The sequence below is a fragment of the Cariama cristata genome, unplaced genomic scaffold, assembly GCF_000690535.1.
Source record: "Cariama cristata isolate BGI_N322 unplaced genomic scaffold, ASM69053v1 scaffold8750, whole genome shotgun sequence".
NCBI classification, from domain to species: Eukaryota; Metazoa; Chordata; class Aves; order Cariamiformes; family Cariamidae; genus Cariama; species Cariama cristata.
This window is the reverse complement of record NW_009594077.1, coordinates 99519-111747: the sequence shown is the minus strand read 5'-3', so window position 1 is coordinate 111747 and position 12229 is coordinate 99519. Positions and strand designations below refer to the sequence as shown.

Sequence of the window (12229 nt, the reverse complement as noted above, 5' to 3'; positions counted from 1 at the left end):
TTCAGAAAGCTAATTGCACAGAAAAATACATTTATTTGTCCCTTAATCCACTTTAGCAGTGGGACAGAAAACTGACTCCTCCATTTTTGCCCTTAAACTTGTCCATGAATGAGCATTGAACTGCAGCTAAAATTTCTGAACTCTGTTTTAGAAACAGAACTCTGTTTCTGTTACATGAGTAGATGATGTGAAAGGAGCAAGTTCAGGACTGATCCTTCTGAAGGTAGGCTCTGAGCTCTAGAATGTATAGTTGGGGTTTTTTTGCCGCAAGCCCTTTGCTTATACTTTCATACAGTAAGACAACTGTGGAAAGTATACTGCATTTCAGATGAGGATTTTGAATAGCACTGAACATAGAACTAATTTGTTTTACTGGTGAATGAAAGACAAGTTTATTTATGTGACTAGTACAAGTCTTTTGATGGGACAGTACTTTGCTCATATCAAGGATGCTCAAGGCAGGTATCTTAAGAGAATTAACTATAAGAAACTGTAAAAAATGCACACTTGCAGTTACCAGCATACAGAATAGATATACTTTTAGGATTTCCATTCTCTTATGATTTGTGCTGATGTTCTCCTTTTTGACTTTTTCTTTTTTGTAGTTAAAAAAGAATGTACATCTCAGTCTTTGACAGTTTTTTTTATAAGGCAATGGCTCCAGACCAGCTAAGGAGTTGCTAATCTCTCTGGACCAACAATCCATTTTTTTCAGCTGTAATTAAGAAGGGAGATAAAACACCTTGTCTTATTGTGGAGCTGGGATTTCAGACTTCTGGAGAAAGACCATCCTCACCCTGTGATGGCTATGCCATTCTGCATACTGGAACAGTAGTTACCGGTTACCTGGTATAGGAGGTAAACCTGCTTGATTTTCTTACCTTGGATCCTCTGTTAATATGTAGGCAACTCATGTGACTGGCCCCAAAATGCTGGAGTGTTGTGGTTCTCTTCCCGCTCCACCCCCCTTCCCTTTTTTTTCTCTTTTTCTTAAAGTTTTGGGTGCCATTTTGATGGGGGACTTGTTTTTCAGTTATTCAGGAGGATTAATCTTACATGGGAACATCAAACAGGCTCATTAATTTACTCAAATGTATAAATTCAGTTCCTGGCTTTAATTTGTTCTTAAAGTATTATGTCCCTGTGATGATAAGAGTGATGGCTAATTGCTGCTGGGTATTTGACCTATGTCACTTCAGCAGGCTATGGTGATGAAGTCTTTTAGCCTGTTTTTGATACTCATAGAAGATCAGTAAGATCTTGGCACTGCACAGGTCCATTAAGAGTTCTGCTGACAGCAGCAGTTGCAGGTAGAAATGGCAGTGTAGTAAAGAACACAAAAGCAGTGTAGTGTAAGCTTTGCTTACATTACTTTGAACACGTTCAGGGCAAATATGCATTGAACTGGCAAGTGAACAGCTTTACCTTACTTTTTTTTTTACTGGACAGGACCCAAAGTCAAATAATAGTTGTGATTCACTATGGGGTATTTATTTATTTATTGCTCATAGAAATCAAGTAAGTTTATCCATCATCTTCAGATTTTTATCTGGCTCAGATTAGCATGCCAGACAAGTGATGTGATTGTAAAGGTTAACTGTATAAAGCAATCTTGATTTGCCGGGCTGCTGCTGAGGTTCAGGTTTATTTTTTTGGTCTGTAGCTTACCAAGATAAATATCCACTGATTTCTGTGGCATCTATGAGTGTCTGAATTTGTCTCCAAGTGGACAACAGTTCATTTCTGAAAATTGCCACCACATTTGTGTTAATTGACACTTGTCTTTACATTCTTGACAGAAGGAACAATGATAGAATGACTGTAAGAGCTCATTTGCTCTTTCAGCCTATGATGTGTTTCTTTCAGAGAGGTTGTTGTAGTGCCTGCTGTGCTATTTTCCATCCTTCTGCCAAAGAAAAATATAATAGCAAAGCAGAAAAAAAAGTGGCATGGTTTTTTTTTGGTGTCTTTTACTGGGGCAGTTCTGTTAGATTTTAACATTCTGGCTTGGCAATTATGCTCATCTCCCAAAGGTCCAGTTTTTACAGCGAAGTCTGCCTTTGGATATAGATTATATATGGTACAGCTTTTATTCAGAACTGAATTACATGTAAAGCTGCATGTAGTCTTATTTTTTCCCCCTCTCTTTTGTGTAATAATAAAAAGAAAAGCAGAGTTGAAGTACTAAATTTATTAGTTTCCTTTAAGAAGAATACTCTTTTTGCACTTAAGACTAATGATCAATTACAAATGTAGAAATTACAATGAGTAAAGGCCCCCTAACCACGTTTGTTTTGACTAAGCCTTATTCTAATGCTTTCATTTATCTTGAAATTTTCAGTTTTTCATCATGCAAATCATTCTAAATGAATGCATGCTCACATGATTCTAATATTCTTTGAGTGAAATATTGGTGACGACAAATTTGATAATAAAAACTTGAGACACAGTTGGGTGGTGCATTCTAAGGTAATTTACTGATTACTGCGCTCCCTTTGCTACTTTGTCACAATGGGGTTATTATTTTACCCTCTTAACTACTGCAAAGGAAATTGGCAGCCTTATGAGATGTAAACATAGACATCCCCACACCCCCCATCATGTGTGAACACAAAAAAAGTTAGAAATCCTTCTTCTCATTTTCATGTTTGGTTTGAAGCCAGTGTTTAGTGCTGCCTGATGTGGAGTTAGAACATTTTTTTCAGGATTGTGGAATGGCCCAGGACACTACAGCGCCCAAACTGAACTTTGAATATTGGTTGGATAAAGCTATTGAATGGGGTCAAGCCACCACGCTGGAATCCCAGAAGGATGTGTGCCTTCACTTGCCCCAGCTCCAGGAGTTTCTACATCAGATTTACGAAACTTTAAAACATATGGTAAGTGACTTTAAAAGGAAGAGTGGCCTGTTTTGAAGACACCTTCAGAGACAGACTGCACCATGTTTTGGCAAAACCAGAAGCTAACAGTAGCAAAGACATTTGTGTTACTGACCTAATGTATTGCTGGATCAGAAAGGCAAACTGGGGAAACAGTCACAGGTAACGCATACAGGAGCGTGCTTCCTGTTTCCCTGATTTATTGTGAACGGAGCTTTTTCTTCTTGATTGGTTGTTGTCACGTGAGATTTCCCAGCCAATACTCTAGCCTCTTTAAAAAACTCTTTAAAATAAACAAGAATTTGATTCTGGTTGTCAGGTCATAAATTGGATTATTTAAAGGCCTTAACATGCAAAACTGTAACTGATCCTTTAAATCTTACAGAGTCTGTTGACACATTAACCCCAGTGTTGTGGCACACATAGTGAATTCTAGCAGCATGGTCAGATCATTGGCATATGCTGCTGGCTGTTCTTTTTAGTAATTTAATTATTTTCTGCACTCACTAGAGTGCTATTTTTAAAAGTAAATCTGGGTTTTTTTTATGTTTAGTTGTGGATATGTTTTTCTCAGCATGGCGTTTTCAGTATATGTGCTCAGTCTAATTAGCTTTAGAAATACTGCATTATGGCATGAGACCGACTTCTTATGTAAATACTTTTTAAATATTCTTCTTATCTGAAGACTGCAGAGTTACGTTTTTCTGAACTGAATTTAACTTTTAAATAAAAGATTTTTTGGCAGTGGTGTCTCTTTCTTTATTTTATATGTCTTTTTCTTAAGACGGAAAAAAAACCCACCCACCCTATTTTTAATGTTGCTACTTCAAGTAATCTGAAGCTTGGCCTGAAATGGACCTTGTGAATATGGCCCCAGAAAGTCTAGGGCTAGCCCCAAATGTGAGACAAATGTAAGGAATTTATTGCAGCAGCAGGAGATGGTTATCGTTCCTGCTACTTGCATGTTATCTCAGCACAGCACCATTTTTAAAAGCCTTCATTTATTAGATAGTAAAGCTACAAAAATGGAAAAATAAGACTGATTACACAAGATTGTATATAAACTACATTGTCTACTACTTTTATAGCGAAGCTGCTTTCTATTTGGTTAAAAGTTAAATTGCAGTTTGTTACTGGCTAGTCATTACGTAAATTAATTTAAAGAAAGCAAACAGAAAGATACCTAGTTTTATGCCATAGTAGGTATTCATTTCTTTAGAAACTCTGTGACACCGTATATTATACCAATGAGGATCAACAAAAATATAGTTTAATTGTGCTTTTATTATCATGAAATCTTGGTTACTAATACTGTTTTCTGATTACTGTATGTGAGGCAAATGAATCAATTTTCTACCATGATTAAGTATTAGGTGAGGAAATTACTTAAGCTTTAACTTATTTGAATTATGACATTATAGCCAATTGCAGGAAGTTCTGCTTTTCTTACATACCTGCAGGTGTTTTGCTTCCAGATCATTTCACAGCATAACCATTGAGATTGTAATTTACAACAATCTGTATCATTAACAGTTCTCCTAACCTACTTTTGATGTGCAGTGTATTTATTACCTTTTTGTTTGTTTTTATGCTTTAACAGGATTCAATTGTAGCAATCCAGCAGTTCCCGTTAATTGGCCAACTTCTAGGAAGGCTTTGTTGGAATCCTTTTGTTATAGGATATGGTAAGAACATGTAATGATATTTCTGCAGCAGTTCCATAAACTTTATTCTATAGGAATTAGGAAAATATAACTTGTTATATACTTGGATTTTTTTTCCATAAAAACACAGCATTCTTTTTTACTCAAGTAGAATTTTGAGATGAAGAGGTTATCCAAGTTGTTTAAAATATGTGGCATTGAGAAATCTTACATTTACTTTTGGAGCTAGTTAATTTCATGGATTAGTTACAAAATCTTGCCTTGGGAGCAGTAGGTTTTAAACCCAGTGAATATTTGTGTGCATCGTGATTTCTATTTTTCTTATTTTCTCATTGTATTAATTACATTTTTCTTAGGTTCCCAAAATGTACAAAATCTAATGTTTCAGGTTATTTCCAACAGAATTTTCTTCTAGTAATATATCAGAATATTCTATTATATATACTAACATAGAAGAATTAATTTTTCTGATACTTGGTTTAATTTTTTATTGGTGTAAACTCTACTAAGTTTTTATTGGTTTTATTGAGTTTATTCTGAATGTGTGTTTTCCCCATCTAGCAAACTAGTGAAAATGCACATAGAATCAAAAGTAAAACAGTAAAGTAGTGACATAGGAAATAAGCGTATAAAAAGCCAAAAGCCTCTTACTGGTATTATATATGTGTCTAGGTGAGAATAAGAAAGAGAAAAGAAATTGGGGACAGGAAGACTGTTGAGAGGGAGGTGACACTACTTGTGCTACCTCACCAGCAGTTCCAGTACATTTTTCAGTAACTGAGATGTTGATATGTTGATAAATGACTCAGGATCTACTTTTAAGCAGAAAAGTAATTTTGAGCTTCTCTGTGAGCCCCTTAAAATAGTCTTTTGCTACTACTATAAATACGAAAATAAAAAGTTGCATTTTGTCTCTTCTTCTCTCTGCTTCCTCTTGGGGAAATACAGGAAAGGACAATTTTTTGTGTTTACATGGAAGGGCTTATTAAGTCAAGCACAACATTAGGCTAAAGTGATGATACTGTCATCTGGTTTGGCTTTATCTTCTTCTAGTCAGCTCCAAGCACAGGCAGAATGAACTTGTCTGCAAAACACATGGTAGATGTGTGTTATGTCAGCGCTTCCCCTCTGAAAGGAAAATTTGGGGAAGAACCATAGATTTAAACATAGATCACTTTTGCAGAGCAGCAAATGTGTGCTTTTGTGGCACCCTTTGAGAAAAGCCTTTTCATACTTTACAGACTTATTTTTACAGTGGAGAGGTTCCCTTTTTAATCATAGTTCCAGTTTTTGAGAATGTTGATAACTGTTGATATTTACAGTTACACATGCTTTTCTTCTAAGTTTTTGTTTGGAATATGCAAGTCTTTAGAGCTTCAGTTTTTCTCAGCTGGCAATATATTGTGGTATAGAAAGTAGCTTCATCTATATTTTTCATCAAAGTTGAAAGCCATCTGTTTTTGCTTTTGAATCCTTTTCACAAGAATCCCAGCAACACGTTCTTGGCTTCCTCTACTTCTTTCTTCTTCTTTGGGATCCCTCAGCATTTTCTAAAGCAAGAAAAGCACTTTTTCTGCAAGTTGATCATTACCTCTGAAGATTGCAAGAGGCTGGAGTTTTACTACAGTGTTGTGGGTTTTTTTTTGTCTCAAAGTTGCAAGCAAGCCAATTCAGAGAACTTCACTTGCTCAAAATGGAATCCTTCACTTTAAAGCTTAAAGATGAGTCAAGGAGACTTCCTGACATCAATAGACCTGAACATATCTGCTTATACATTCCCACCACTTCCTCTTTTTAGAGCCACCTGAGTGCACTTTGGACTGCTGGCATTTCAGATTCAGCAGATTTTCATTTTGTTTGGCACTAGTTCTGAAGATATTATTTAAGATAGTACTGGCTATAGCAGATGCTGACTCTCAAGTGGGTTTCATGTAATTTCTCCTTTGGATAAATAGCTCATTCAGGCATGTGTCTGAGACCAGGCCACCCTCACAGTAGAAGGAACTAATTTTGTTCAATTCAGTCTTTCATACTCGTAAATGGAGGAGGAAAAACATTATACTTCTGCATCATGTCCAAACCACAATACATATCACCTTAGATGAATGCCTGTTGGTGCTGGAAGCTGACATGGCTGACCACTCAGTGCAGGAAGTGTGGTCTCCAAGGGAAAATAATCTCCTCATAAACACTCCTGAGCAGGAGGTGACCAAGTTAGCCTTATTTAGAAGGCTAATGTGAAGGAAGCACGACTGAAGCAAATCTCATGGCTGTACTTGTGGTCCTAAACCACAAGGGATACGTGAGGAATTCAGTCTTGGTAAGGAATTCCAATGTTTTTTCTGTGGGCTGGAGGATTATCTTCTCAGTAGGACCCTCCTGGTTTGAGTTTTGAGCCCAAATGTCTCGAATCCCAAACTAATACTATAAATGCTGGGGAATTTCTTGGTGGCTCTGTATGTCAGTGTATGTGTGTGAGCGTGCATGCCTATGTATGCATTCATTTCCACAGAAAGTTCAGTTTTAGCTAATCAACATTTTCTGATATATTGCAATAAAAGTTTACAACAAGCTCTAACACAAATATTTCTGGCTGTAAGATTAGGGTTTTCTTATTAGTTCCTTGCATCTGGCCCCGTTCATGACAGGGTATTTATAAACTGACTCTATCATAGAATGATTGAGACCACACTGTGTTATGAGAAAAACATTGCCTTTTTTTCTTTCTCTTTTTTTTTTATTTATTTTTGATGTGAGACTGGTGGGGAAGAAGTGCAATCTAATTAATCATAAAAGTTTGGGCTTTTGTTTGTTTGCTTGGTATTTTTTGTTGTTTTTTTATTTTTTATGAAACAGCTTCCGAGCTTTCTTAAATTTCCTACAGAGAATTTTCATTCGTTTAGTTGGAGTTACAACATTAACCTACTTAAGAAGTCCAGTAGATAGTTGGCAACCTTTTTGGGGATATAATACTAATTTTGTTCCTCTGGATGTATTAATTGGGTATTTATTTGGGTAGAGAGCATTCTTTTGTGCCATAATAAGATCAAATGCCTTCATTCATATCCTGATAATGGTTTTCAATGCATACCATGATGGTATGTTTTCCATGGGGATCACAGTTACTAGAAAAATGGGAGGGAAAAAACCACCAGTAAGTTTTCTGTGGCTCTCTGTATTTGGTCTTTTGATGTGATTATCTTTTGCAGCTGCCATAATTATTTTAAGATCTGTCCCTCCTTATTCTTAGTCTTCCCATTTTTCATCCCCAGTTCAAAAGCAGTTCTGAAAAGAAAACGGTGAACCTGCGAGTGGCCCTCAGAGAGTCATTGGCTACTTCAGCAAGAGGACTATGTGGTCCCTCTTTCTACTTTTTACAGATCTATGGGAAGCTACTTCGTTTTTGGTTGTAGCCAAAAAGTAATTTTGACTGGGAAAATTGTGAAGCTGTACAAGTCCCTTATTTTTTGGGAACCGTTGGCATAGCTATGACGCCAATATAAGTTGGTTTCACTTAGGTTGAGGTTTGGACGTATCTAGATAAATCTGTGTAAATGCATTATGTTGGCAAAGTGCTCCAGTATATCATTTACCTAAGCTTTGTTTTCATCATTTTAGCTTTCATCATACTGATTACATTTCTTACAAGCAACAATATATGCAATTTACTTCATAGTATGCAGCAAATCGTCATGTGTAGCAAAAAGTCTTCTTGTCCAGAAGTCTGATTAAGCAGTTATATGCATTTTTTTCACCTCTTTCCTTTATTTTTTAAGTCAAAAGAAAACCATGACTTACATAAAGTGACTTAATGGCATACTGTAGATATATAGTATAAACAGAATGAAGAAAAAGAAGGAACACTATGTATATGTTGTTTGGAATAGGCGATTTGGACTTAATTTTTTTTAAATTTTTTTTTCCCTGTCTTTTTCTGTATAGTTTGACTCTTCTTTTAAATATAATTCATATAATTGAAAATTATCTCAAAAGCCAGACTTTATAAACAGATAATAAATTAGTACTAGTAATTAATAATGTTTAAAATCTTCATTTTCCAAGAAGCAAATGACTGTCATTTAGTTGTTTAAACAAGTAAAACAGTATTTGTTTATTTTTCCTCCCATATGATTTCATATCAGAGTTTAGGTGAAACATTTTTTGAAGGAGATAGAGTTGACTCGTAGTGCTGATGTCTGAATGCTAGTTGGATATAGTTACAATCAAAGTATAAGGATACTTTGAATTTCTGCTGAGCAGTATGCAAGATGTCTCCTTTAATTCCAATCTTAACAACCTAGGAAATTATTAGCCTTATAAAAATCCATATTAAAAAAAAATCCCCAAGCACACAATGGTAGAATACCCTAAATTGTAGTCAGTTAAATGTGTATGTTTGAGAAACCATTTCTGTGCAGAGATGTTAGTGGGAGGCCCATAATGGCCTACAGGCTTGTTGGACATTTATTGAGGAATACTGGTTTAAATCAATACTAACTTCTCTGATCACCTGGTGAAAATACAGGCGTTACTTAATGGAGCTTTTATTTTTTCTTCAGGCTTTGCCAACAAAGCACTTCTAAATAATACTGTTTATTACATCCTGGGTAACAAAGACACAGAAAACAAAAGGAATCACTTATGGAACCTGAAAATCAAATTATCTCCTAATATAATTTCTAAAACTCATGTGTTGTTACTCTTTTGTATTATTTTTAACAAGAATAATATTGCTTACTAAGTGAATATTATATCAGAGCTACGATACTACATCTAGTTTTCATAATTTTTATTACAATCCTGCAGTTTTATTCTGGGATCAAATTCAGTGTAGATATTCTTCGTAGCTGCCAAAGAACATTTTTTTTAAAAAAAAAAAGCCTATTGAAAACAAAGTTGTGGGAAATAATGATGAGTTAAATTCTTCAGCTGCTTACTCCAAATAATCAGCTCCTCTGTAATAGTATCTGTGCGTCTGAGCAGTGATAGTATTGCCCAGTGTAGCTGGTTTTTAGAGAAGGCAACTGGTTTCCAACAGTGGGTTAGAATTCAGTAAAACCTGATCTGATCCTGAACAAAAATTCTTAATAGGATTTTCTTCCATCAGCATTTAGCTATTCCGCTGTCTGCAGAAATGTCATTTTCCTGAAGCATGGAGAATCTTAATATGATCTTACAGAAAAATCTGTGTTTTACATTATTGTTACGAATGATTTCATGCTTCACGAAGGTAACTTTTTCAGCAGTGAGCGTTCTTTGGTTGTGCAAGCTTTGGACACAAAGTAATAACTATTTTACTACTGTTGACATTGTTTATTATTAGTGATATTATTTAGATACTGAGTTGAAAGTTCCTTGATAATAGCTTCAAGTGTCAATGAATGGCTAGGTTATGCATGTTTCTTAAGACCATCTAAATATTCTATAGATTTTGATACCTTTTAAGCTGCAATTGAAGGGAATGATTACACAAGAACTACATATGAGTAACATTAAATGTGTGGTGTGAATCTGATAGAATAGAAGCATTATGAATTGAGACTGATATTTAGGGCTTTAGTTTTGTGGAGGAATAGGGATTGTTGTGTGTAATTCTGTCTGTGTTTTGATTTTTCTTTTTTTTTTTCTCTAAATGTATCCTTATTTGCTTTTTTTCCTGCAGATGAAAGCCAGAAGACTCTGATGTGGTGCTTATGTTGTCTATACAGCAGTGAACCACAGAACCCTGTGGAATTGAAGGCGAACAGCTGGATACGGGTAAGTGAATGAATCCTTCCCAGGACTGCTTTGAATTAAATTGATTGTTTAAAGGTGCTACATCTATAGCATAGAGACACTGTCATTTAAGAAACTGCTCCAAACACGACTTGCATGCATATTGTGTTGAAGTATATATCACTCTAATTATAACACAGTCAATGCTAGTCTGTCATTTTAAATATTAAAAAGATGTGGCATTTTAAAGGGGGTAGTTCTGGTGGCTTTTAACCTAGTAGAGTCACCAAGTCTAGTAACTGTAAATAGTGAGCAGCAACCACAAATCAGAAGGAAAGCAAGTGTTACTAAAAAAATAAAGAACCTTTCAATTAGGATAAAATAAATAACCTGGAGAAATGCCATAGTTTTTTTTTTGAAAACAGTTTATATTTGCTCTTTAATTTTATTCTTTTTTGCTTTTGTTTAATCTCCTGCCTGTGAAGAATTTAATTGTATCCAAACTTTTTTCAAAGGCAATCAGAGAGGGGAGGGGTAGTGCTTGTGTGTGGATTTATATTTAGTGACTTAAGGAATAATGAATCCTTAACTTTAGTCCCAAATTTAGGGTTTTGCATAGCACATCTGTTCATATTTTATATATTTCCACACTAAACTAGCAAAGCAAATCAACGTGTAAATAACTTGCAGCACGTTGATGCTGAATGCTTTACATTGTTGAATAGCAATTTGAGGGTGCAGTGTTGTTGATTTTACATCCTGGCATTCTCCGTGGGTCCATATCAAAATATCGTTAAAAGTATTAATGGAATTGTTAATGTATTTTTTTATATCTTATAGTCCTCACAATTAGTGAGAATGTAGCAGCCTGATCATTATTTAGGTACATGTGTGCTAAAGCCAAAGATACAAAGATTCTAAGCTTCTCGAAGTCGTTCATTTCTTATTTACTAGTTGATTTTGTACATGTCAGTTTATCTAACTGTGCATGTAATACTAGGATGTACAAATTATTATAAAATAGGAAACGATACTTCAGATGTTTATCTTGGTAAATTACTGTATTTAACTACTTAGTGTTGTTGATTTGAGTGCAGTAAGCTCAGCAGTAAGTTCTCACAAACTTTCGGATGCCCTTGGTTACCTGTATGTACATATTTGGTGGGTTGTGCCACACGCCATGAAATTCTCAACAACTTAATACTAGCTAAAATCACCCTTATTTTCTTCCTGTCTTTAACCTTTTTCAAGAGGCTTTTCCTGAGGTTAGGATACTTGAAATTCACAGTGGCAATGTTTGAATACAGTGATGCAAAAAAAATTCTACTTTTTCTAATGTAGCCTTGCTAGTTGGATATAATCTTCATAATGACATAGCAGATGCACAATAGTGTGCACTTAGTTATCAAACAGAACAAAATTTGTCATTTGATTTGTTATCAGCAGCATATGCATTAATAAGTGGTGAGGGAGAGTTGTACCCAGACAATCTTCTACAGATAGCTTCCATTTCTGGGAGGGGGAAAAAACCAGTTCTAATGTTTCAGTCTAGATCAGTTGCCTTATCTGATTGATGTAACTGAACTGATGGTGTTGCTGACATAAGAAAAAGTATTGAGTAAACAAGAACAAACAATTGGGGATGGATGAAGGTGGGACTGTTGCTTTTGGCAGCACTGCCACCTGAAGCTGTCTTAGATTGGGGCTAACATGTAAGCATTTGATTCAAGCCTCACTGTAGTCTGCAGGAATTTTTCCACCCATTCTGTGTGTTTGAATCAACCTTAGTAGCTATTGTGACTTGACAGGTCAAGAGTTAACCTAAAAGTGATAGGGAAAAGGGCATGGAGGACTTCAAAGCACAAGCATGTCTTTCTAGCTATTTTTATCATTCAACACTTCTCTAGTGCCTAAAGTAGGTGTAGCATAATATGATCTGAAATGTAGTATGTTCATATTTTGATTGGAGGG

The 12229-nt window shown here is 35.4% G+C and overlaps 1 protein-coding gene across 1 annotated transcript in view; it reads left to right on the top strand.

Moving 5' to 3' along the window:
• Positions 1–2714: 2714 nt before the first annotated feature.
• Positions 2715–12229, top strand: part of FANCC (Fanconi anemia, complementation group C) — a 70649-nt gene continuing 61134 nt past the window's right edge. The window contains exons 1-3 of the mRNA XM_009696636.1: positions 2715–2879; positions 4480–4564; positions 10206–10300. Of these exons, the coding sequence (XP_009694938.1) occupies positions 2715–2879; positions 4480–4564; positions 10206–10300 (345 nt within the window). The remainder of the gene's footprint in view (positions 2880–4479; positions 4565–10205; positions 10301–12229) is intronic.